Genomic DNA, 27,457 nt, shown 5'->3' with positions numbered 1-27,457 from the left:
AAGTTGATTCTAGTTGCTTGTCTGATGTCAGAAAGAGTTTTATTTCTTAAACTGGTGGTATAAATCCATTGGTCCTACAATCCGTCCTACAAAATAACATGTTAGGTAAGAAACCGATTTGCTAAAATGGGTGTGAATTCTCTCGCGGCGATCATTTTTTATTATTTTAGTATGCAATTGTATATTCCTGACCTTAAAGGCTGTGACATTCAGTGAAATTTTTGATCATCTCTTGCCTTCCTTCTAAATGAGGGGAGTTCTAGAGTTGAGATATATAATCATCTTGGCTAATTTTTTTTTTTTTTTTAAAGAAGGGGAAGAAATTCTTTTTGAAGTGACTCTTTAATAAACCCAGGGCAAAATGTGTGAGGACAAGATGGCTCCTTGAAAAATGTCAGGCCAGTAATTGTGCTTCCAGAAGGCCTCACACATCCTCTTTGACCAGAATCTTTTCTCGGGTCATCCTCGTTCACCGTGACCTTCCGAAAGCCACTTAACTTCCAATATTCAAATTATTTTTCACAAGCAGTTATAGTCTTTGTATTCACCCTGTGACTTTGCAGAAATTTAAAGCAAGCAAGCAACATAATTCTGGGCTAGCCTCTTGAGTTGCTCTAAGACGGGTGCAGGTTGTGTGACAGAAGCAGTGACAGTTTATAAATGACTTTTGCTTGAGGTTTACATGCATATATTTTTTCTTTGCCATGAAGCAAATTTAGAATCATTGTCTATGATCCTAGGAAACCGCATTGCTCATTTGAACCCACCAGAGGCTACCACCATATACTTTCTTAATGCACTGTGCGAGATGCTTCTGTCTGGAAATCATTTGCTTCTTGTCATGTTGTAGCCTCAGAAGTATCCTCCGAGCCATGGCAGAAGATCTGCGTTCAGCTTGGTTGTAGAATGTAATATCGTGCATCTCAGAATTCCCTGTCGAATTCCAAGCCACATTTGGCTAAGGAATCAAAGCAGATAGACAAAAATGTAAGAAATATCTGGGGTTGTCTGATGGGCTGCCATCGTTGGTTGCACAGGTTATTAACTGCACTAGGGAACCAAACTGAGGGGTTGAGTAGAGATGGAAATCCAGCCTGTGACCCAGTCACCAAGCTGTGTGTCCCAGAGGGGGATGATGTCCACCTAGAGAAAGAATTATCTTTCTCTAGTTCATGGAGATCCCACATGGCCAGCCGTATTGCACAGAATTCCACTGTAATTCCTCTCAGAATTGTTGGAGGCATGAATATCTTTTAAAAGATACTGACCCAGAGATGGTTTTGTTCCTTCTCAGCTGTTGCTTCAACCTTGATGTTCACAAAACCACCAATAGCGAACTAACTCAGTGTTACAGAGTCAAATAGAGCCTTCCAGTGCCCGTGATGATTTCATGAGAGCTCTCTAGACAAAGTTCGTAGTAAAATCTTAGAATTTTAAGTGAGTGTGAGTGCCAAGTACAAATCCTTTATTCTTTTCATAGCCTTTTTACCTTCTTTCATTTTTGTGACCAAAAATGATTGATGCTTCATGAATTCAAATGTATAATCACTTTCATTTGGGGTCAGTAGAAGATTCATATTCGGGGTGAAGCGTCCTTTTGAATATTGACAGACAGGGTCTGCCTGAGCATAGACACAAAGCAGTGGTGAAGGCTTTCTTCGAAGCTTCTGTGATTATCATCCAGCTGTCATGTGAAGGTGCTCCCCACGGACTCTCTTGTCTCCCGTCTGTGAAATAGTTTTAAATGTGAAAGGAACCATGTGATTGAGGCACGCGGGAGAAACTCTGGTAGGAACTTGTACATATCAGCTTGGACGCCGACGTCAGTCTTCCCAGCGTAAAGGGCAGCACCAGTTCTCTGCCCCGAATCCGACTTGCCTGTGACCACACTAAGTTGGTGGTAAATGGGCACTGCATTAGCTGTGAAGACCGGTTCAGGATCCATAAGGGAGCCTGAGTAAATAAGAGGAAAAAATGGCCTTCTGATGACTCTTTTTAAAGTATGGTTTTAGTAAAGATGGCATAGCCCGTCCTTCCCACCACCCCAAGAGATCTTTATGTCGGTGCCAGTGCCTGCAAAACAAACCAGACCCAAAGACTCAAGGAAATCCTGAAAATGAATCCTGCCCTCTCTCTCTGTACAGGGTAACTTACTTAGGCCAGAGCATCCGGCAAGGTATGGTTACATGCCGGGCAATGGCTTTGCAGAACCCATCTGGATACATCTGTGAAATAAACAGATCCAGACTTTTTTTTTTTTTTCTCCCCTTAAAATCTCAATTCAGACTCTTTACACATGTTCACATCTTGCTAGCCTTAGGCATTTCAAAGCAATTAAACTTGTATCGCACATCCTGATAATGGCTTCAACAGGCTTCGTTTTATGGTATTATAGCAGAAGACATGGTACATCCAGAGTCTTCCTTGCAAAAGCCAGAGAAAAAGGGTGTTATGATCGCTGCTGGATGTTAACAAATGTGAAGTCGTTCTTTGCTACTCGGTGCTGTTCTGCCACCTGCATGTGCCTGGCTAGCTCTAATTTGGGAAAAAGAAAAAAAAAGTTTAGGCTTGTCTATAAAATAAAGGATCTTTTCCGTGTTAGTAATATCTTCACCCTCAGAGAAAATCCCTGATAGACACGACTGAAGAAGGTCATCCTCAGGAAGAACAGGGGAAGGGGGTGTGGGCCAGATGTTAACTTTCCCTCCAAGACCCACATATGTCTTTTTCTGCCCAGGATATTTTAATGAGCTTTGAAGAAGAGAGCCGTTTTCATGCTGCTGACTTGCAGAAGGCAAAGAGGGTAAAAATGTTCCTGGGTTCCTTTGTGGTAGACAGAGAGAGTTGTGACAGAGAAAGCTGTGAGATGTCTCTACCCTCTTTTCCACCTTGTCATTCTGAGGATGATGCTTGATTTGAGAAATGAGTTGCAAGAAATACTATATGTCTTATAGACAACGTAGTCTGCCGTCATCGACAGATACGTATGTGATGCAAAGATTCTGAACACTTGGGATTGAGTCCGTGTGACTTTGGGCAAGTTCTTTTAATGTTTATGAGGCTTACTTTTTCAGCTGTAAAATGTGAATAGTACTATCTTGCCAATAGGACTGTTGTAAAGATTTCATTAGTTAATACGTAATAAAAAGCATATGTGAGATATTATTTTTACCTCCCATATAAAATTTCTTCTGGGCATCTTATTTTGGGAAGCATGCTTGATACATTAAATGTTCTTCAACTATAGAGACGGGAAGATTAGTTAAAATAGCGAGATTGAAATGCATTAAATAGAACCTTTAGAGCATTTACTATTTTTCAGCATTGTTACTGAGCTTGGTGTTTTATCTCAACTCTGTCAAGCCCAGATTCTGGCCTGGGAATGAACAGAGTTTAACTCCTTGAGTGATGTGCCTCCGAAGAAGGAACTATGTAGAGCAACCCATGCTCAATGAGTGAGGGATATCTATAGGTTAATTAAGGGAACTTATTTCCCTAAAATATCTCTATAAGGGAAGCCAAAATATGTGTGGTAACCCATATGAAAAGACATTAGCATGATTTACCACAGAGTCAGCCTTCATTTCTTGTGCTGCTAGCATGAGGGGAAGGATATTAGGAACGCTGTCCCCAGAGACTCAGACCCCCTGTTGGAGATTAGCCTAATTAACCTGACTTTATTAACTGGGGTTCCAGGAGAGATGCTGGCCCTAAGACCCTCAGGGAGTGGCTCTCAGGACCAACATCAACTTTATCTGGGAACTGGTTAGAATCTAATGCAAATTCTGGACCTTAATTTCTTCATTGTTGGTTTTTTGTTTGTGTTTGTTTTTTTTTTTATTATTTGTATTTAAGTAGAGCTGACACACAGTGTTACATTTGTTTCAGATACACAACAAGTGATTCAACTTCTCAATACATTATGCTCTGTTCACAAGTGTCTCTGCTGCCATATACAATTACGTTATCACTGAGCGTGCTCCCGGTGCCATGCCCTTTGCTCCTGTGACTTATTCATTCCCTCTCTGGAAGCCTGAGCTCCCACTCCCTTCCCTCCCCCCTCCCTCTGGCACCCATCAGTTTGTTCTTTGTATTTATAGGTCCAATTCCACTTTCTGTTCATCCATTTGTTTTTTATACTCTGCATATGAATGAAACTATATGGTATTTGTCTTTCTTATCTGATTTATGTCACATGGCATGTTGTCACAGATGGCAAGATCTCATCCTTTTTTATGGCTGTGTAATATTCCAGTGTGTGTTTTTGTGTGTGTGTGTGTGTCTGTGTACCACATCTTCCTTAGCCAGTCATATATCTGTGGACACTTGGGTTGCTTCTATAATGTGGTTATTGTAAATAATGCTGCGATAAACATATGGGCACGTATGTTTTTCTAAATTAGTGTTTTTCCTTTCTTTGGGTAAATACACAGTCATGGAATTCCTGGATCATGTGGTATTTCTATTTTTTAAATTTTTTTAGGAACCTCCCTACTCTTTTCCACAGTGGCAGCACCAATTTCCCATCCCACCAGTATGTCACAAGGGTTTCTTTTTTTGCCACCTCCTGGCCAACACTTGTTGTTTTTTGTGTTTTTTTACTTTAGCCAATCTGACAGGTATAAGGTGATCTCATTGTGGTTTTGTTTTGCATTTCCCCAGTGATGAGTCACGTTGAGCATCTTTCCACGTGTCTCTTGGCCATTTGTATGTCTTCTTTGGAAAAAATGTCTATTCAGGTCCTCTGTTCATTTTTTAATCAGATTGTTTGGGATTTTTTGGTGTTGAGTTACAGAAGTTCTTTATATTGGACATGACTTTAAAACCACTAATCAGTGGGACCCAGCAGTGTGGGCTTCCCCAAGTCCTCTGGGTGATTCTGATGCTCACGCTAGTCCGGGAACCGCTGACCCAAGTCCTCCCCTGCACATAGTGAATCACCTTTTTTTCCTGCACGTCTAAGTGCTACCAGTCCGGCGCTGCCGTTAGAAGACATGAAAACATAAAGTCTCAAATCATTTCTTTTTCCAGAGTTTGGATAGGGAATCCTAAATCTGAAAAGTGCCTTTTGTATCCAACTGCACTCGTGCTTTTTTTTTTTTTTTTTTTTTTGCCAATTGGACTCTAACCCTCTGCTTTTCAAATTTTGTTTCTGCCCTCCACCCTTGGAAGAAAAACAAAAACAAATAAACCTTTTCCATCATCCTACTGCCTTCGTTTGGTCCTCCCTTATACAACTAAAAATTCCCAGCAAGTCCTCTGAATTAGCTGCTTCCTTACTGGTGAGCCCCTCTGTAATTCTCTGCAATCTTGTTTCCACTTCCACCTTTGAAGTAAAATTACTCTGTGAGACTTTCAACCATCTCCTGCTTGCCAAATCAGAAGCCCCTTGTTTTTCTGTGAGGTATCCTGCTTTTGATCTACCCAATCCACAATGCTTCCCTTGCCTATTGTGATGCTAAGCCAGAGCCCTTGCTCTCAGACATTTTATTGATGCCTTTCTCTCCCTTCCTTTACCTTAGCCATTCCCTAAAGTCTGTGGCTTGGAAAGTTCTGGAGGGAACAGTGCACACTCTCCCCGCCTCCTCTCTCCACCCCCCCATACCCCACCCTGCCCCGCCACCTCTTAGTTCCTCAGCTTTTCTCCCCCGATCTCTGCCTTCCTGTCAGTTACAAGGATCACCTCCTTATTAGTGACTTTCAGTTCTACATCGTCTTCATCCGTTACCAATCTAAAATCTCTCCACAGGGCTCCCCCTATGTCATTGCAAACTCAAAACGCCAGAAACAGGATCTTTCAGTCATCTTTTACAAAGCAACTTCTCCCCCAAAATGTACCTCGGTCATCAGCGGGGACTCTTCTCTAGATCACCCTGTTCACCATCTTCCCTCTCCCTCTCCTCAGTCTGCCACCATGTGGGCATTGTGACATTTCATTGCCTCCTCCTAAGTTGACCTCTTGTTTCGGTCACTGGGTCCATAACCTGGTTTATGATCCCTTATACCTGCCCCCTTGAAATAACCAGTTTCCTGCTTCCTTCCTTCTAGCCTTTCATATCCTATATACCAATGCCAGATCACTCCTTCTAGAATATCTGTTGAATTAATGTCATTTCCTTGATCATTGGCTACTCCCTGCCTGAGGTCAAAATCCATCCATGGGTTTTCAGGGCCACACAGCTTTCTTGAGGAAGCCACCATTCCAGATATCCTGCTTTCATTACCTAGCCCCAAAGATACATCTATGAATCCACATCTTACTTCAGGATTGAAGAACCATCTCAAATCTTTTTCTTCTAAGAGAATACATAGTCCTCATTAATGGCCTTTTTTTTTTTTTTTTTGAGAGTTCACAGGCATTTCCATGTTACTGTCCCTAAAACTTAAAAATGATTTGAGTCTTATGTAAATGAAAAGGAATGTTCATGAGAAGCATTACATAGTACTTGAAACTTAGAAAGATAAGTGGTAGTTTTCTTCCTAATGAGATGGTGACATTCCCAATCACAAGGCATACCCTCTTCTTTGTTGTCCCTCTGCTTTGTGTTTTGCAACCATCAAAGCAATAGGGGAAAAAAAAAAAAAAAGCAACAGTGAGTAATGGCTCCGTATCACATGAACCATGGATGAAATAACCATGTCTTTACAACCACTGTTAACCACTACCTGTAAAAATGCACTCACCGGAAATAAACATCAACCAGAATTTCTGTTCCTTCCTTTTATGAGAATGTAAGGACAAAGCAAACATAAAGGAAAATTACATGAAGAATTACCTAAAAATAATATGTAAATGATTCACAAATATGAATTTTGGCTGCCCATTCACCAAGATCCTGGGGTGGTAACTGTTGGCTTAAGTTACACAGCAAGAAGATCTAGGCTGGTGAGCTAATAAAGGGTCAGTCTAGTCTTCAATAAGCTTTTACCCGAAGACTTTTGGAGTACATTTTAGATCTTGTTTTCGTCTCTGTCCAAATGATCCTAGTTTCCGAAAACAAGCACAGTTGTGATCCGCATGGACCCTGGGATACATGGCTAGCTCTCTCCAAGCTGCTAGAACATTTTCCTACTTCCGTTTGAGAAAGACTGGTCAATTATCTTAAGCAAATGACTTGCTTATTATAACCACATTGGAAGCAAATTAAAAGGGAATGGCCAAAGAAAAGAAAATAATTAGACTTTTTTCTCAAAATAGAAAAGGGCCCTTGAGAGAAGGCTGGCATAATATCTCCTTAACTCTGTAAATTAAAAAAAAAAATCTAATAGAAAGATATTTTTACATATACATATGTGACAGAATACCTCATGTGTCTATACGCCGCATATAATTAAGTCCATTGCACATGGAGAAGGGCTCACCAGTGTTTTCCTCAACCCTTCTTACTCCGTGTCTGTGCAGTGATGAGCCTGTCAGACTCCTGCAGCTGCTGACCCAACCCATCCCTCGGGAAGCTTTGAAGTGCAGACCGCCCCCCCCAACCGCAGGCAGCCAGGTAGCAGTGTATGGAAACTTCCCACATGCAAGGCCTCAGCAGCACCAGTGACAGCTGGCATGTTTGGAGCTGGCTGGAGTTGTTAGTAGAGCCTGAGATTTTAGGAAGAGCGAGGGAAAGATAAAAACAAGCCGTGCACAATAAGGCAGGTGTTGCTCCTGCTCCTCCCCGCCACCCCCGAGTCTGCATTTTGCACCACGGGACAGAAGAAAGCGCTGTAACTGTCACTCCGGCTTTCTAAGAAGCTTAGGTACCTTTCACCCTGAAATCTTTTAAAACAGTATGAAAGGAAGAGACTGATGTCGGAGAAAGGGATTAAGGAAAGGGATGTTGTGGGTAATTCTGGAAGCGTCCTTTCCATCTGTCTGCGATATTTAGGTGTCGAAATGCTGATAGAGGACTGAGGAGCTTCGCTTCCCACCTTTTCATCCTTAGGAATCTTATACTTGATGTTTTCCTATTTTGCTATTTATTTTTACTTGAAAAGGGCAGTCCTTCAGCAGCCACCTAAGGCAAGTGAAGTGTCATGGGTCCTCTCCTGTTTCACCCCCTCCCCCTATTTCGCACATTTGGCTTGGTTTGATTAACTGGCTTCAAGGCGGGAGGTGGGTGGGGGGTGGCTCTGGAGGGGGCGGGGCGGGGGGAGTCCCTGGTGGGAGCAGTCCTCTCAGAGCAGGTGGTTCAACACAGTGAGGATCAAAGAACCCAAAGGTGCGAGGCCTCCACCAGCTGCGGGACCTCTTTGATCCCAGGTTGGAGGCTCTCCCCACACAGATCAAGCAGTGCTCCTCAAGACAGGACTGTGCGGAACTCCCTTTCAGTCTGGGGGTTGACTTGTAGGTCGAAGAGAACCTCAGCAGCCCGAGGGCGAGGACACCCCCCCCCCATCATGGTTGGCTCTCAGCTCTCCCGCAGTCTGTTCTCACCCCCTTATTTCCTGCCCTGTGTTTACCACGAACGCCCATCCCCTTCTGACCACCCACCCCACACACCGCCCACTCTGGGCTTGCTGGTTTCCTCCTCCCCCAGGAAACCACACGCAGACCTGGTGATCATTTGTCCAGGAGGCTGCGTCCTGGCCCCTGGAATGTCCTCCCTGTATCTCCACCTGGTTGAAAAGTTACCAGGTGACAAAGCGCAATCCAAATACCACCTTCCCCTCCTGGGTCACCTTCCTGACTCCAGATTTCAGCTCACGTGTATCCAGCACTTTCTCTGCACCAGGCTCTATCAGGTTCCTTCATCGCCATTGTTCGTTTGTTTTTAACCCATGGATTTTGTGCACTTGTTACTCAGTCAGTGCATTTGTCTGTCTCATGGTGAAATCGTTAAGTTGCCCTTATCTCGTGCCTGCCTAAGAATACATATCATTTTCTGTTTCTTCTGGGCCCTCACCAAGGTGACTATAGAGTAGTTGCCTTACACCCGCACCAGTGTTATGGTAACTAATCAGATCAGTTATTTGGATGTATTGAAACTGACCCTTTCTCATAATCAAATAAAGGAACCTAATTGACCAACCATGTTTCATATCTTGGTGATTATGTGCATCGTAACCAATATAAATAGGGTCCAACATGCCCGTTCACCCTCCGGTCACTCAATTATTGGTATTAAAAGATAGGAAAGCTCAAAAGCTTAAAAAGCAAAAAATGTTTTTTAACCAACCAAATCCTTCTAAATATATCTAAACGTAAATATAAATACTAAATCATTATTTATTACTAAATATAAATAACTATAAATAAATATAAATAACTATATAAATAAATAAATAAAATTTAAAAATATATAAATATAAAACTATAAATAAATATAAATATAAATAAATAATCGTTATTTTTAGAGTCAGCATGAACTTTCCATTTGGTGTAATATTAAAAAAGAAGGAAGAAGGAAAGAAAAATCTTCAAAATAACTCACTGCACTGGGTGGCTCAATCAGTTAAGCAACTGCCTTCTGCTTGGGTCATGATCCCGGGGTCCTGGGATTGAGCCCTGCCTCAGGCTCCCTGCCCAGATGGGAGTCTGCTTCTCCCTCTCCCTCTGCTGCTCCCCTTTCTCATCCTCTCTGCTCTGTCCAATAAATAAATTTTTTAAAATCTTAAAAAAAAAAAAATAGCTGGCTCCAGGAAGGACACTCCACCAAAAAGACGTAAAAGTATCCCAAGATTCACTCACTGGTTATAGCTTCCTGTGCTCTGGAACTTTTTTTTGCCCCCCCGCTGAGCTTTCTAGCTTTTCTCTGGAATTGTTAAGGCCTCCTAGCTAGAGCTGTTGTTTCAGCTAAGTGTATCTGCTTCCAAACTGTGCAGTCATTTCCTTATGTGCTTAACGATTAGCTTCCCTCAGCACTTCTAGTCTCATCAGATAGTGGAAACACACCTGCTGGAGAACATTATCTATTTTCTTGCCTTCTCTCGTTCATCTAGCTGGGAAGCCTTCAGATTCCTTAGAATAAAAACTAGCTATACTTGGGGCACAAGATAATTCCACTCTTCTCGACTTATCTGCATAAACAGTCGTGCAGCCTAATGAGGCAAATAGAATGTTTTTCAAGTATTGCAGATTCCCTTTTTTTTCAGCTTGCCCGGCATCATTCTGCTTTGTGAAATCTACCTCAATAACTTTGCCTCAAGATCTTTAATTATTCTGTAAACATGCTCTGTTCCCTCGATAGCTTTCTAAATATTGATTTTTGATCTTAATTAATGTTCCAACTATTAATTGAATGTTTGCTGCCCACACTCGTAGAAATGAAAAATGCAGTTTGAGCTGCTTGGATTCCTCCTCACACCATTATAGTATCTAACTTTATAGAGTTTTGCATTTTACACAAAGCTTGCCCAGAGACAGCTCTGCTTGATCATCATAAAGTGATTTTCAGGCCCAGGTTTTGCTCTGAGCTTGGCATGAGAAACATGTGCAAATAAAACTAATTTCGGTACAAATGGCCATAGCACCGCAAGTTATTCTCCTGGTATATTTACTATGATCGTAATTTTTTTTTTTGAAAATGTGAATATTGGTTCTATACTTAAATAAATATGGTGTGTTAATGATGACTTTACAGAAGTCGGTGATAAAAAGAACAAAGCTCTAGATTCCCCTTAAAATTCTCACGTAAACACTTTATGCCGCTTGGTAAATTAAATAAAATTTCTCCTCTATCAGTTGAGTTCCTTCACTTCACAAGTATGCATAGAAGCTCTCCTCTAAGCACAGGTACTCTGCAGACACTGTGGCTGTTCCCAGTAACAGTGTGATGGCCAACTAACTTGACCCAGATAGTCACCCAAAAAAGATCTGTTTTGGGGGCACCTGGGTAGCTCAGTCAGTTGGGCATCTGCCTTCAGCTCAGGTCATGATCTCAGGGTCCTGGGATCGAGCCCCGTGTGGGGCTCCTTGCTCAGCTGGGAGTCTGTTCTCTCTCTCCCTCTGCCCCTCCTTCCCATGCTCTCTCTTAAATAAATCAATAAAATCTTTAAAAAAATTTTTTAAAAAGATCTGTTTCTGGATTTATAGGTCATTTTAAAGTATGAAAACTATTATATTTTTAAAATTGTGTCAGTTATAATCATATCTTTAAAAAAAAAATTAATGCTTCCAAACTACTTAATAGCTATTTCCCTGGTTAACACCATGCTTTAAAAGAGTTTATCCGCCAACATGTTCTTTGTGCGATTATTTTCTCATTAGTATTTACTGAAAACCAAACAAGTAATTGCCAATAGAATACATGGAGTTGGTATATTGCCAACATCACCAGCCCTCTTAAAAAGATACACTTTATTTTCTTTTTTTCTTAGGCTGGGTATCATGACTGTGGACAAATACACGATTTCCAGTATTTTAAAATACAAAACATCTCCATGACCAAATAGGCTTTACCGATCTAATGGAATTCCTTCACTTATTAATATTCTATTAATATGATTTTTTTTCCCATTCACCTGCCAGTTTGTAGTTGAACTGGAACTAGCCAGCCTCTTTTCTGAACATCTACTTGGGATAGATGCATGAATGGACATTGTCTCTGGAGGGTAGGAATAGACTCAGAAAAGGAAACAAATTTAGAGCCTTTATAAAGACTCAAGGTGCTTTTCTACTTAACTCAAATTTGTTTCTCAGGCTTGAAGCATTTTTTGTATTTGATGACTCTGGGTGTTAATTTATGTCCTAAGGGTTGTTAGGCTGACAGTTACTGGGGACGGGGATGGGGGGAGGCAGCAAGAGCCCCTAAGCCAGAGTGCAGGCAGCCCTCGCTTTGCCCCCACCGACCCTCCCCAGTTCCTACCCAACCTCTTCCCTTCTCCGCTCATGCCAATCAAGTCTTTCATCTTTTTTCCCTAAACTGAGATCAAATGATACGTTGCGCTACTTTAAAACCGCTTGATACGATCATGGGGACATTTGGGTGCTGGGCAGAGTCAGAGAGCCTGGCATGGCAATGCGTGTTTGGCAATAATTTCAGTCCCTCTAGGGAAAACAATGCCTTGAATGTTCACGATGAAATGATACAGATCATTGCCTGTATTGATGGTTAAGTGATAAGTGAGAATCTGGGATATCCATGAACTTGCATAAGAAATGTCCACAATTCGGTTTCCTTAAGCCCAACTTGACATTCCTCCTATAAAGCATGGATCACTCTGACTCTGTTTTAGCGAAGGAGGTGAGATCGCCTCATGTCATGTCCTGTAACTGAAACTAAGTTGTTGATACAGACCTGCTAATATACAGTTACCAATCTGTCATGAAGTTATTGATGAGTTTTGCTTTCTTCATTCTTTTCTGGCTGTATTTCCAGAATTTTACAATACATATACGTTTCTTTTTAATCAAGAAATAGTCATTTATAATAGCAGTTACAAAAGTACATGTATGAGAATCCCACAAATATTCTTGCTATCCCTAAGTCAGTTTATTCCGTTTCCTTCAGTATGTCCTGTCCAGCTGAGTACCTGATATTATAATAATGAGCCCTTACATTTGTATAGGTCTTGATGAAGAGTTTCTCACATGGGACAAATAGCAGTACTTAATCAACTCAGTAATGGTGACAGGATAGACAATCATATCACAAGGAGATTGTGGGTTAGCTATTTTTTCTTTTTTGCCAAGAATTATGTAATTAGCAAATAGCAAGGATATAGCAGTATTTCCTAATCCTAACACAGTTTTCCTTTTTTATATGCAGTCATTTTTTTTTCCATATGTATAAATTTCTGCTAAGTCCCATGAAGCATATGAAGAAATATAAGTCCTAGCTCCTGTCATCAAGCAGTTTGCAGTATAGTTGGGGTACAAAAACATTTGCTCATGGAATTAGCCGTTCAATTAATAAGACATAAGTAAAAAGTGCAGTGTGTAAGACAGTGTCTGCACATAGAAGGCACTCAAGAAATGTTGGATGGATGCATGAATGGGTGGCTGGATGGCTAGATGGGCAGAAGCTCAGACAGACGGACAAATTCATTAGAGTTATAGGGACTAGTAAAGAGAAAAGTTCCTTCATGACAGATGGCTGAGTTTCAGTAAACGTCCATTGACTTTCATTGATCAAAGGATATTTCAAGGAGAAGATAGGCTAGCAAAGCCTTCTAGAACTTGGGAGTAGAGTGTGACCCTGCAGAGAGTGGGAGGGAGGAAATTCCAGGCCAGGGTTTCAGCATAAGCCAAAGCAGTGAGGCAGAAAAAGCAAGGTATGACTGGGAACCGTAAAGGAATGACCTTCCTAAGCATAGATTTTGGTGAAGAGGTTGTTTTGCAAGTAGAATGGAACTCTATCATCGAGTGTCTTGAATTTCAAGTGGAAGTACTGAAATAATCCATAAGCATGGGCAGTGACAGATATTTTCATGTAAAATAATATTATACAGAAAATGCCTTATAGGCAACAAATCTGGCAGCAATATGACTTTGTGTTAAATATAAAGATATGAGATGGTTTGAGGTGGAGATTTTTAAGTATTTGCTGGGATTTTAGAATATTTTTTAGAAAGAACTACACATATGGATATTGCTGTATCAATATTCCTATATGCAGGAAACAGAGGGTCACTGGGATGGGGTGTGGGTAACAATAAATTAATTTTAAAAATATTCGAATATGTGACTGGAACTTCTGAGACCATTATGTCAAATGCAGATTTAGATCAATAGGTATTCTTACTGAGAATCACAAGATTACAACATTGGAAGACACATCTAGAGGGCTCCAAATATTGCATGCATAAGGTTTAATCAATTTTTCCTATGCTAGAGGAAAGGTAATAATTGTTGTCTTCTGAGATGTCTGGCCTTACTCCTGGGTATGTCAGAAAACTGGCATTTCTTGCATGTGCATTCTTAGTGTGCCAAGAGAAGGTATAGACACTGTCCTTTTTCCTTAAACCTATTCATTATGTTACAAAATTGATGAGGTCATCGCTTAAAGTGGTTACCAGGTAAGGCCTTGGAGCAAAAGTCAGTGGGTTAGAACCAGCTCAACCACAGCTACTTGGTCTTAGTTCTCTCTCTGTTCCTCAGTGGCCTTGTACCGTGAATGACGATCACAATAGCACCAGCATCTTCACATCTTACCTTAACAGCTTAACATCTCCAGGATGTTAAGTTACATGGAAAAAGACGGTCTAGTGCCTGCCACATGGTAATAATCCATACACGATAGTCCTGTTACGAGTCCTAATACATCATCGCTGAATAATTGACATCCATTTTATGACCTTGTTAGGTTTGTTCACATGTGTTGTTATATTTGTTTTTTGTTTCTTTTTTTTAATCATGGCTAGAAAGAATGCTAAGATCCCATGGGGATATGTCTGGGCTCTTGGCCAGAACTCAATATAGACAGCCTAGGTTGATTCTAACTTCCATGAAGCTGACCAGCCTCTTGCCTCCCCTAGTGAGCCACCTGTATGGATTTGGACTGATGGATGCGGAAGCCATGGTGACGGAAGCCGAGAAGTGGACCACCGTTCCCCAGCAGCACGTGTGTGTGGAGAGCACAGACCGGCAAATCAAGTAATACTCGTGGCAAGCAGTCAGCATAGCAATTTCCTGAAAGGGATCAGGCTGACCCGAGTGCTCTAGACAGCCTTTGTTGTCCATGGAAGCCGAAACCTTGTGTTGTGTGTGTGTGTGTGCTTTTTTTTCCTAGCGAAATTATAAAATTCTCAAAGAATGTCTAGGATGCTAAGCTGTTAAATCCACATAATAGGATCCAAGGATCCTTAAAAGCATCTCGCAACAGGGGATTTGGAGGACCCTTACAAATGGGCATTCTTAAGATTTCTACTCGGCCAGTATTTCTGTTTCATGGTGCAGATGTTCTCCCTAAGTCAGGGTACTCCAAAATCCTAAAGTTGATATTCTGGAAACTGAACTCTATAACATATAATTGCGAATTATATTTTCAGTATAGTATACAAAGATAACAATAGGTTGGAAGTAAAATGGATAGAAAATAAGAAGTAGGGGGCGTATCTTTCCTATGGTTCAATGACCGCCTCAGAGACAGAGACCATGTCTCTGACCATGAACTTTGACCATGAAGGAAGAGGAAGAGTCCCCATAGGAAGAACAGCCAAAAACAAACAAACAAACTTCAGGCACAGTCTCAGGAATCACCCCCAACTTGAACTGTTGTCAGTGTGACCAGAGCCCCGTGTTCAGGGGGAACAGTGGCACAGGAGAAAGCTAGTGAAGAAGCCAGGCACGTTCAGGCCAGAGGAAAGGTTTGTGCCCTGTGAGTTATTGGGCAAGGAAGTGGTAGACCAGGGATTTGAACCAAGGTCACGGTAACCCCCGAGCCTTCCCCATACCGCCATGCCCTCTAGCAGTAGTCCAAAAAGTATATTCCACAGGTCGGCAACATCACTGTCACCTGGGAACTTGTGAGAAATGCATATTCTTGGAGCCCCCTCAGCCCCACTCAATCACACATTGCAGGCAGAGGCTCGATTCTCTGCGTTTCAACAAGGGGATACCCTCAGGTTTGACAGCCCTCCCTGCATGAAGATAAAAGAACCCCACTCCCCCCATTTTCTGTCACTGGCATCTTTCCCACTCTCTGATAACCAGGGTTAATCCTTAAAGGGACCTTGGGTGATGGCACTGTGTCCTCCAGAAATCAGCCACCAGCGGCTCGTGTGACACGGCGTCATCATTCCGGGCCCACAGTTCTACGCAGCCCAGCCCCTCCAGTGCTCTGCTCACACTCAGTCTTTCTCTCTTGCAGGACCATTCGCCCCAACAGTGCGGTGCGCTCCATCTACAAAGCTTCAGGCTGTTCCGATAACCCCAACCACCACGTCAACTACCTGGAGCACGTCGTTGTGCGCATAACCATCACCCATCCCAGGAGGGGAGACCTGGCCATCTACCTGACCTCGCCCTCAGGGACCAGGTCCCAGCTTCTGGCCAACAGGTACTGTGATGGCCTCTGGCCACCGGTGCATACAGGCGACACCAACACTCCGCTGTTGTAGAAGGTAGAGAGTGTCACCTGCTCTTGACTCAACCCTAAGAACCAGCTTAGGGGGCACTTAGATATCAAGATGGCACAGTCAGAGCTCTCACTGCCCATACATAATGAAGGGGTATGGGGTGCCGAGGTTGTGGTGGTGTCCAACTCTTGATTTCCGCTCAGGTCATGATCTCAGGGTCCTGAGATCAAGTCACATGTTGGGCTCTGCACTCAGCAGGGAGTCTGCTGGAGATTCTCTCTGGGCCCCTCTCCCTCTACCCCTCCCCCCAAAATAAATAAATAGAATCTTTTTTTAAAATGAGAGATGAAAAACTGCCTAGAATCTGTAGGAATGGGACAGTGTAACGTTTAATACTTGGATAATATTGCAGTGATGCCACAGAAAGGAGGCCACCTGTTGTTTACCCTAACAAAGAACTGCAGAGCACTACCTCCTTAGGCCTTTGAGATTGTCTCTCCTGCCCTTAAACATCTACCAGCGTTTGTTACAGATTAACTGAATTCTCTGGCCCAGTCCTTGTCCAAGGTTAAAGGAAATTCCATGTGATTGATTGATTGATTGGTAAGATTCAATTTTTGTTTTTGGGGGTTTTTTCCCCCTAAGATTTTATTTATTTATTTGACAGAGATCACAAGTAGGCAGAGAGGCAGGCAGAGAGGCAGGCAGAGAGAGAGAAGGGGAAGCAGGCTCGCCATCAAGCAGAGAGCCCAACACAGGGCTCAATCCCAGGACCCTGGGATCATGACCTGAACTGAAGGCAGAGGCTTTAACCCACTGAGCCACCCAGGCGCCCCATTCCATGTGTTTTAAAACAGGTGTGGGCAAATTTTTTTTTCTGCAAGGAGCCAGTTAGTAAATGTTTTGAGCTTTGCAGGCCATGTTTCTGTGGCAACTGTTCAACTCTGCCTCAGAGCAAAAAAGCACCTAGGCCACGTGAATGAATGGGTGTGGCTGTTTTCCAATGAAGCTTTATTTACAGAATAAATAAACAGGCAGCAGGCTGGATCTGGCTTGAAGACTGACTGTAAAGGTTAGCCCTTTAATCTTTATTGCCCTAGAGGGTACTCAGTTTCTTGTCTTAGCCTCTTGCCTTTTCCCTGCTCCCTCCAAACACTGATCCAGGAGGTAATTGCACTGCCACGATCCTGCCGAAATTCCAGAATGTTCTAGTAACCAGTTTTCTTTTGCTGCATAGGTTTTTGAATGGTTGGGAGCATGGGTAGCAGGTGCTTATCAAAAAGTGGGACACCTGGGTGGCTCAGTTGGTTGAGCGGCTGCCTTCGGCTCAGGTCATGATCCCAGCGTCCTGGGATCGAGTCCAGCATTGGGCTCTCTGCTCCGCAGGGAGCCTGCTTCTCCCTCTGCCTCTGCCTGCCACTCTGTCTGCCTGTGCTCACTCTCTCTGAAAAATAAATAAATAAAATCTTTAAAAAAAAAAAAAAAAAAAGTGGGACCCGAATGGGGCCAAGTCAGGTTGTCTTATACACTTTGTTCCCTCTGTGGTTCTAAAATGTAAACCACAGCTTCTTTAATTTGATCTTTTTTCCTCTGAGACGAACATTTAATGGGAGAAGTCTTATCATGAATGGCGTATATTTGAGAGCCAGTCTTTCATGCAGACATAGCCCCTGCCCACATAGCCAGGTGACCGTGGCAGGAGTGGTCTTTGTTAGGGCTGATCATAGGCCAGCGGGGTTGAGAGGCCTGGGGCTGATGCAGTCCTACAGAACCTAAAGCGAGATTGAGCAAGTGCCAGTTGCTTTGCAAAATCCCCAAATTCATCTGCTCTAGGACTGTGAGAACGAGAGCAGTAGCAGTTCTGGATGATAGTATCTGGGCGTACAGAATCCGAAATCTTCAATTACATTTTGCATCTGTGCTTGGCAGACTTGTGTTCTTTAAAACTTCACATCCTCCATCAGTGCACGGGGAAACGTGGGCTTAGGGCTTGATGCAGCGCAGCTTTGCCAGAATGAGGGGATGCAGGTGCAAAGAGGGGCAGGCTGCTCTGGACTCAGATCCCTGGACGTGCCACCCGTGCCCTCCTCCCGCTGCAAACCGGGGTCTCAGCTGCTGCCTGCCACATGCTTCTTTCCAGTGGGCGAGGCCTTCCCGTGCATGGTTCCGTGATTAGGAGGTCACACCAGCTGCTGCTACTGAAGCGAGGGAAGACCTTTTTCCCTGTTTTTCTTTCTTTATCTTTGCCGTTATTCGTCTGCGTTAAACTTGAACGAGTACGCAGGTGAAACACGGGGGCGCAAAGGTTTGCTTCACGCATGTGCGGCTGAGACGCCTCCAGCCTCCTCTGTTGAAGAGAAAACAGCCCCTTCATGGTCGCTGTGGGCTTGGAAAACTCAGACTTTCTGGGCCTTTCGTGCCTCTGGCGTTATTTCTAGTTGGCCTCAGCCCGGGATGACTTCAGTGTGGAGGCTGATAAGCCAAGGAGCTGTGGACCCCATCACAGGCTTTGGCGGATTATCCTGCGCAGGCGCAGGCTTCTGTCCAGCACGCATGCGCAGGCTTCAGTCCTGCATGCCTGCGCAGCGGCAGAGCCCCTTGCTTTGCCCTTTCCAAAGTGCAGAACCCAACGCTGCTGCTTGGCTTGTGTGGGAGGGAAAAAAAGCAGGTGTTTCAGATACTCAGTGACCAGCAGTGGGGAAGTTGACCTCAGTTTCCCCCATCAAGACTCCCTGGGAATACAGTTGCTATTCGACATGGGTCTTCTCTGTCTGGAACGTTTTCTCCAAGGGCTGGTCTTTTGTGTGTGTGCCATCTCGTTGCTGAAAGGAAGGAGGTGGATGGACCCGGGGCCAGAGGGCCTGGAGACACCCCAGAGATGTAAAGGATGTTATGAGTTCATTTGTCCGCGGTTCCCCGATCACATCACTCTAAGCAGCTGATCCCTGAAGCGTAAAACAGTGGCACCCAGTCCCAGAAGCACGTCCAGTCTCTGAGGCCAGGCTCTCCTGCCCTTGCTGTGCTTGATGCCCGGAGCATTCCTTCAACTGAGGTGGCTAAGGAGAGAGAGGTCTTTGTGGCATTTTCTTTCCTTCCTGGCATGTTCTGAAGCTCTCCTTTTATGAGACGAAGTGTCTACTCAGAACCTTTTAGTCTCTGACCTACGGGCTGGAGTCCTTGTCCCCTCACCTTGGCCCTGTTTCAAGGCCCATTCCCTGGATTGGTTGCTGAGGACAAGCAGCATAGGAGAGGGGTGGGGATGGGCCAAAGGGAAGCCCTGCTCCCCTCCTGGTGGCCTTCACGTTGGCCTGCAAGGCAACAATACTTCTACAAGGAAAGGGGGCTAGGTCAAGTTTTGGAAGGAAATTGTGTGTCGGAGGTTATTAATGAGAGCAATAAATGGTACCCCGGTTGGACACTTAGCTTTCTTTCAAAGAAGTCAAGCTTTCTAAGGAGGACCATGTTAAAGCAAAGAATGGCATGTATTTGAAAGAGACCTCTCAACAGTCACAACAGGAAGTTTCCGGAGTGAGGGGTCCCTTGAGACGAAGAGGCAGAGCTGAGGTGGTCCAGAGCCATCCCCACATGTTTCAGTGCTGTTTATCCCCCACACAGAGCAATTCCTTGGGAATCGATTTTCTGCGAGGTCACTGAGCACTTGCCCATGTGGGCCGTCTGGAACCCCTCAGTGCCTCCCCCGTCCCGGCTGACGGGCACTTGCTAGAACTCCCGTGGAGAACAGCTGTTGGAGGAAGAACGCTTACCCAAGCACCTGCAGGTGCTGGACCCTGGAAGGCACACAGCAGCGTTCAGAACTAGTCCAACGTGAGCGTGCCCCATTAGCCCAGCATGTGAGCACCCCTGGCAAGCCAGGTTGATAATTTAGGGGGTGGGAGTGACGAGTACACAGAGCAGGCCTGGAATGGGCAAATGGTTAGTTTCTTCTAATCCCTTTGTTTTCTCCTGCCCTCACACCCTCCCGGTCCTCCTCTTGGCCTGCGCACCTGCCTCGCAAAAAGTTGCCCTGAATAATCAGCACAAATGATTTATTTCAGGGGAGAATCTGGAGGTCTTGAATTGGGGGGGGGGGTCTAGGTGGGCTTGGGCTCCTTTAACATGTTTTTAGACAAGCATTACTTTAGATTAGCCTTTTTTTTTTAATACCACCACATATTCAAATGCTGCCTTGCAAAAGTTTTGCAACAAAAGCCAGCTTCATGAGATTCTTCCTTCAGCTGCATTTGTTAGAATTATGAAAAGCAGTCTTTCTCCCCATAAGTCTCCCCTTCCCCCCGAGTCAGTGAGTTGGAGATTTAGTGTAGCTGTATTGGCCCTCTGTTCCAAATTTTGGCTTCTGACTGAAAGCTGAAACTTTGCCTTTCTTTCTAAATTTGATTACAGACGAATATCTCTGCTTCTAATTATGGTCTTAAGTAGAGAGAAGGTACACTTTTGAGTCTGCAAAGCCTATAAGCTTCTATAATTAACTATGTTTAAATGTGGTGTTTATATTTGAGTCATTTCTGTTGCTGCCCAAATGTTCAATGACAGACTATTGACATTCGTAAAGGATCACGCCATATAAGTGCATTTGTGGCTTGCAGTAAAAATTACACTTTGGCAGTGGAAATTTTGCATTCCAGTAAGGCCTCCCCATACGAATCCTCTTCGTTGCTCCAAAAGAAGGTACAGTCTTTGGAGTTAGAGCTGGGCTTGTCTGGATTTCACCAATTTCTATGTTTGACTTTGAAAAGTGAGTCTCTCCACTAGAAAACAGATGCCAAGGTTAGGGTCCACCTCACACGGTTGTCACAAGTGTTGAGGAAGATCACTCACAGCAAGTCCTTAGCACCACTCCTGGAACACACAGTAAGCACTTAGTGAGTGCTAACCCTGATTTACACTGCCCAAAAGTGCCCAAAAGTGCTGCCCAAAGCACCTGATGGAGGACTCCATCAGACACAGATGGCTGGGCCCCTCTCCCAGAGTCTGATCCTGTACGTCTGGGTGAGGTCCATGAATCTGCATTTCTAAGAATCTTCCAGGTGATGTGGAAGTTGCCTGTCCACAGACCACATTTTCAATAGTACTGGTTTAAAAATCACCCAGCTTTTCATACAACATTCTTGTTATGTTCGTGTCCTCAAAAGACTTGCAGGCAGAACGCTGCTGGGTGCTGTGTGAGTAATTTACAAAGGCGTCTGTAATCAGAAACAGATACTTAGATAAAAGCTATCCACTCTTAAATGGAATAAATCTGCAAGATTACAAGCATACATCATAGATCCACAACAAGGAATGCGTGTTGGGCCCAGTCAGTAGTAAGTAATAGTATGCAGGTTGAAAGTCTTTTTTCTTAAAAACTCATCTTTTTAGTATTTCAGGTCTCTAGAACTAGTCCCTTTCTCTCTTAGCCTTTCTTAAAGAAGTAATTTCGATGAGGAGAGACAGAAAAACTTAATAGTGTGTTTTAAACACCCTATTTCAGAAGCAAATCATTTAAAACTTGCAAAAGCCGAACAGCTAAAGAAAATAAAAAACCACATGACAATTAAGCCAAATGAGTGCTTCGAGCACTCTGTAAGTCCTACGTGAAGTTGCGATAAAGCACTAAAAAGAAAATAATAATTAAGTAATTTCAGGGACAGAGAAAGAAAAAAAGGAAACTTCTAAAAATATCTGTCTAAAGTCTAATTCTGTAGTGAACATAAATACTGTTTGGGGAGTAGTAGATGATTCTGAAATTAAGATCCATTTATAACCTGGGCAATAATTATATGATAACACATAGCTGTCAGTACTTATAAAATGTCTTGTTATTTAGTTGCCACAACAGCACTGAAGAATGTTGTAGCCTTGACACATTGGCTAGACTCTTTAAGCGAAAGGGGGAAGAAAGCTTACACTAATTATATGAGTTATTTCCTGAGTTAATTCCTCAAAAGGATGTACTATACTTAATGGCAGTCTTTTCTACCAGCCTTCATCCAAAGTAATTTATTTGAAAGCCACTCACAGGGATCGGGCTGTGGGGCACCATTTTAATAACTGGATGCGTAACTTGTGCTACCACAGGTGTATATCATTTCATAGAGTACACAATTATGAAGTCAACTTCGACGGATAGGCCACGGGGGTAATTAGTCCAGGCTTCTGCACACTGGTCCTGCTTTGTGGACATTTCATCCATGCTGATAACGTTGGCATGTGTTGGGTTTCTTCACTGTTGGCCCGGCACGGACATTCAGACTGGGCATTGGACTTTTTAGCCGATAAGTGGAGACCACACAGTTAGAATCTTTTTAGCTGGTGTTCAGTGTGGTTGGACGCTTGCTTGTCTTGAGCAAGTGTGTTGTTTGCAACACAAATAGAATCTACTACGAGCGTTACCTTTTGTGATACACAGATGAAGCCGGGTTGTTCATTGTCAAAATGCCAAAAATTGGGACGAGTTTAAGTGCTGAATCGGAAGACAATAAAGAACGGGGTGAGACTAGAAACGTGAATGGTCAGGCTAGTCGATCCAACAGCAGTCATCAGTGTCTATTTCTTTCCCCATCAACTCTTTCAGCAAAATGCAATGATCGTGTTTGGCTGCATTTTTAATTCCTCTCCTCAACTTTTATGTCCACATGAAATTAATGGGCATTCAGCTCTGTATAAAGGGAAGAGACTGGGGTGGGAAACCGCTGAGCCCAATAGACAAAGCCCATTTATATTCGGGCTTTGAAACACTTATTTGAATGCTGATTATGGGTATTTCTTCTTGGCACCCAGTTTCTATTTAATTTGGGTTCCAAATGTGATTTAAAAGTGATTGGCAGCAATGGAATGGTTTTCAAAGGTGGACAGGAAAGGGTGGAAGGGGAGAAGCCCAGGGTCTGCTAATCCAGCAGTCAAATAATTGACCCGTGAGTAATTAGAAGTTGGCTGGGGTTGTGGAAACAAGACTGCCCTTCATGTGATGGCAGCCTCAAGTCTCCTTTGTAGTTTTGGACATGCGGCAGTGAGCCAAATGCTCTGTCTAAACTGTTTGGGAATTGCTTTTAAGTTTGGCACTCTTGGAAAGGTATTATGTGACAAGTTGTTGCTCCGGTGCCCTCAAACGGCACAATGGCTTCAGCGATCTCAAGCCTAAACTCTGTGGGCTGAGAAGTGGTTCTAGACTGGTTTCTGCTTCCACGCATTTCTACATCAACACACTCCATTTTGTAACATAAGTGTGAGAGGAAAGGCGATTTGAAAAGCCTCCTCCTTCCCCACCGCTGTTTTTCCTTTTCATCCAGCCTACTCCCCCCCCCCCTTTTAGGTTTATGTGAAGGACTCTCTGTATGTAAGTCAGTTATATAATGGGCCAGCAATTTCTTCCTGGCCAAGTCTAGTTTTAAGCCATCCGCTTATGAAGCAGACCCTGTTGGGGTAGTGCATACATTATAGGATCTCCACAAAATGTACCATCCCTAATCTAGGGAAGCTCTTTAATAGATCTTTCATACTAGGAAGATATTCATCTAAGGAGCCACTACTTCCATCCCTGTTACCATGAGGGTAAGCCACCACATTCAATATGGCTCTCATTGAAATGCCACTCCTCTCTTCAGAACTAACCCTTACACATAGTCTACAGATATTCTAAAAAGAAAAAAAGGGGACTCTCACTCTTAGAAGCTTTGAAAATCACTTCCTACTGTGAACCCCATTATGGAAATTAACAAAACATATCTGAACATCCCAGACATCTGGGATATTCTCCAGTAAAGAGATCTGTTGGACTCTGCCTCAGCCTTTCTCAGATTTTCCCCAGTTTTCTGACCATGGGACACTTTGAGAATGCTGATAAGTACTTGCCTTTTTTCTTCTTCTAAGGTCTGAGGAACACATGGAGGTGATTTTTCCCATTTATCGTGTTTCTCTAGAGAAAACTGCCAAGTGTCTGCCAATTACATGACATGCTCCCATTATGCCAACCACCCCTTCAGTTTCAGGATCCAGCTGTCATTTTAGAGGGATCCTCAAACATATTGAAAGAATGCTTTTGTATGTAAAGAATTAGAATTCTAGTATATTAAATTATAAGGAGATTAAACTGGTTGTTTTTGGTTTCAGAAGGGCACTTTTCTCCCAATGGGAAGATATACATAGCATGCAGATTATACACACCAATTCCCTTGGTGAGCATGAAATCAAAGTGAGGAGAGTTGATTGCATGTTCTGAATAGCCATCAACATCCAGTTGCCATGAACTTTGTCTCCATGGAAGGACAGATATGTCCCCAAAACAGGACATGGTTTCTCCTAAGACCATACTAAAGATATTCTTGCTTCCCTGTTTGCCCCTCTAGCTCTCAAGTTCTTTCTCTAGACACACATAATTTTTTAAGTTTTATAAAAAAAATTTTTAAAAACTGTCTCTTGCCCTATCTTTAACTTTTTAACCTTCTATTGTCCCATCTCTATAGAAATCTTTTTCTAAAAGTAGGTTGTACACTCCACACAGGGCTTGAACTCATGACCCCAAGATCAAGTGTTACATGTTCCAATGACTGACTCAGCCAGGCACCCCCTATAGAAATCTTAATATTTCTTTGGGTCATCAATTCTATATAATATGCCTAGATAAGTGACATGCCTCTTTCTTCACGTGCTTGTTTTATACATTATCTATTGACGTTTCTTTATTCTTAATGAGGATTCTGTTTTCTTCTTTTCCTTCATGTTTTGTATCTCTCAGGATTACATCACAGGAAATAATGCTAGCTATTTCATATAGCTAATATAGGGAATTTGGAGCTTAAAAAATCATTGGAAGAGCTAGAAGAGCAGAATGTAGGCTGAACTTACAGGCATGACTCCCTCAACTGGTTAAGATGACTGGACAGGGTCTTTTTACTGAGTCCTAATTTATGAACAATACAGTTCACTTTTTAATATGAGTAATTTAGTGATGAATAATGCTCTATATCTATACACCATTATTTTCAAGATATAAAAGAATTCCGTCACTCCTGGAACTTCCACCATGCCCCTTCTTCCCTCCTAGCCCCTGGCACCCACTGATCTGTTTCTGTTTATGTTGCCTTTTCTAGAATGTCCTAGAAATTGAATCCTACAGCACATAGTCTTTTATGTCTGACTTTTTTCATTTAGCTTCAATGCTTTTGAAATTGATTCATGTTGTTGCATTTATTAGTAGTTAAATAGTTTTTATTGCTGGGTACTATTTTGTCATATGAATATACCAGAACTTGATTACCCATTCACTAGTTGAGAGACATCTGAGTTGTTAACAGTTTTCAAGAATTACAAATAAAGCTGCTGTGAACATTCATGTGGAGTTCTTTGTATGAACATATGTTTTCACTTCTTGGGTAAATGTCTGGGAGGGGGATTGTTGAGTTACATGGTAAGAACTACCAAACTGTTTTCAGAGCAGCTGTTCTGTTTGGCATTCCCATCAGCAGTGTAAGAGAGTTTCAGTTGTCCCACACCTTTAATACTTGGTATTATCACTCCTATGGGTAGAGTCATAACCTGGTTTTCCCGATACCCAAATGTTTACCCCTTCCAGAGTTGCTATTACAAGGCCACCACTGTGCCTATTTGCCTGTGGTAGAATGATGACATGCATTTGGGTCTACTCATTGTCAGTGTCCAAGAGGAAAATGGCCTCCAGTATTGAGCTGAACCTGCTGATGGGTACAAAAAGATCACTTATCATGGTCTTGCCTTGACCTTCATTGGATTCTAAATAATATAGAAAACAATGCTTTCTGGTTATCTCACAGGCTTTTTGATCATTCTATGGAGGGATTTAAAAACTGGGAGTTCATGACCATTCATTGCTGGGGAGAGCGAGCCACCGGTGACTGGATCCTTGAAGTTTATGATACCCCCTCCCAGCTGAGGAACTTCAAGACTCCAGGTAGGAACTCCCTTTACTATCATTTGGTTTACTCTGCAGAAACAAGTGATGGAATCTGTTTTGGCCTGGAAGGTTTTTGCATTTATATATCAATATCATCCTTTCTCATGTGATCCTATAGTTGGAGTATCTGTACATATTCCAGTTCTCAGTATTACCATTTGAGGGTTAATGATTGAAGGCTCAAAGAATAAATGTTTTGATCTAAGTATAAGACAAAATGTGACAGCTATTGATTGACATTTCAGAATCTATGCTCTATCTAACCAGCTTCCCCCAGAAGCAAGCTAGCCTCATCTAGAGATGGTTTCCTTAATTATCTGTTCCTCTGAATTTGTTCTAAAATTAATTTTTAGTGCACACAAGACATTGAGCTTGGCCTGTGCAAGCTATGCTGGTTACCAGTAAAGAAAAATGAATGTTGGTATTCTGCCTCATGTGAGCCTAAGAGCTAAGGGAAAGGAATACTTTCTAGATGAGTAAAATGTGGAAATCACGATGTTAACAGAAACACATGGCCTGCCTCCATCTTCCTGCTAATATATGAAGCTTGTTTGTAACACAAAGTAAGGGAAAGTACAAATGCAGTTTGGGGCGGGAGACTGAAGATTTTCACAGCACCTGTGTTGTCCACAATGGAGCCCTACGTAGTACTTGGCTCGGGGACAGGTGATCTGTTTCACAACCACCCCAGCTCCCACCCAGCTGTGGACACATCTGCAGTCATCTAAGAAATCCGTGCTTCCCAGTGCTCTCTCTGTGCAGCCCATCTCAAGAAGATCCAGGCCTGAGGGCTTGTTTGGACTAATGGGTATCCAGTTCTAGCCCTCTCCGGATTGCAGAAGAAATTGACCCAGACATTCCGTAATTCATTGTAAGGGTGTGTGTTACTCAGAGAATTGTGTGCTGCATAGGGCAAAGGAGACACACAGCAGAACAGAGGAATGGAGCAGCCATTTGCCTTACTTTTGCCCACCGGTCAGGGAAAGGTACTCATTCCGAGAGGTCCATTTTTGGCCATGCATTTGGCGATCTCTTCTCCCTAATTCTGTGATGGGGTTCCTCTGTGTTGCCCCAGAAGACCCACACTCAGGTGGCAGGTCACAATGAATCGATATAAGATTCATTAAAGGGTATCCAGTTCCAGCTCTCTTCCAGCGTGCGTCATGAATAGAGTGTTGCCAAAGTGTGATCGAGAAATCAAATGTTGGTCAACAAGGCAGGATTGAAGGAAACCATTAAAATAAACTAGCCCCTGGTTTCTAGATGCTTTCATTGGTTCCTAACCTACTTAGTCCCCAGGAAATTCCTTTCCCCTCCCTTCCTCCTTCTGGGCCTTGCTCAGTGCTCATGTGATAGAGATACACTGGGTTGTGGCATTCAGGGGCAATGGTGGCTTGGTGACTTGGCTGCGCTGCCCGACCCCAGTGGATCCATTGGCAGGTGACAGTTGAGGGCTCTTACGTCTCAAGAGATCCCAGGGAAATCATCACTGTCCAAATACGATGGCCGTGTACCAAGGGCTGTGAAGCCTTAAGGCACAGACATAGGGGTACACTATCGAGAATATAAGACTAAAAGTGACAGTTC

The 27,457-nt window shown here is 43.1% G+C and overlaps 1 protein-coding gene across 3 annotated transcripts in view; it reads left to right on the top strand.

The window, feature by feature from the left end:
* PCSK5 (proprotein convertase subtilisin/kexin type 5) overlaps positions 1 to 27,457 on the top strand; it is a 449,406-nt gene that overhangs the window by 235,838 nt on the left and 186,111 nt on the right. For all 3 annotated transcript variants that reach the window (XM_032308751.1, XM_032308750.1, XM_032308749.1), the window contains exons 11-13: positions 14,404 to 14,521; positions 15,738 to 15,926; positions 25,731 to 25,867. In XM_032308751.1, the coding sequence (XP_032164642.1) occupies positions 14,404 to 14,521; positions 15,738 to 15,926; positions 25,731 to 25,867 (444 nt within the window). The remainder of the gene's footprint in view (positions 1 to 14,403; positions 14,522 to 15,737; positions 15,927 to 25,730; positions 25,868 to 27,457) is intronic.

The sequence above is a fragment of the Mustela erminea genome, chromosome 12 (assembly GCF_009829155.1).
Source record: "Mustela erminea isolate mMusErm1 chromosome 12, mMusErm1.Pri, whole genome shotgun sequence".
Taxonomy (NCBI): Eukaryota; Metazoa; Chordata; class Mammalia; order Carnivora; family Mustelidae; genus Mustela; species Mustela erminea.
The sequence above is the reverse complement of the archived record's forward strand: the minus strand, read 5'-3'. Positions and strand labels throughout refer to the sequence as shown.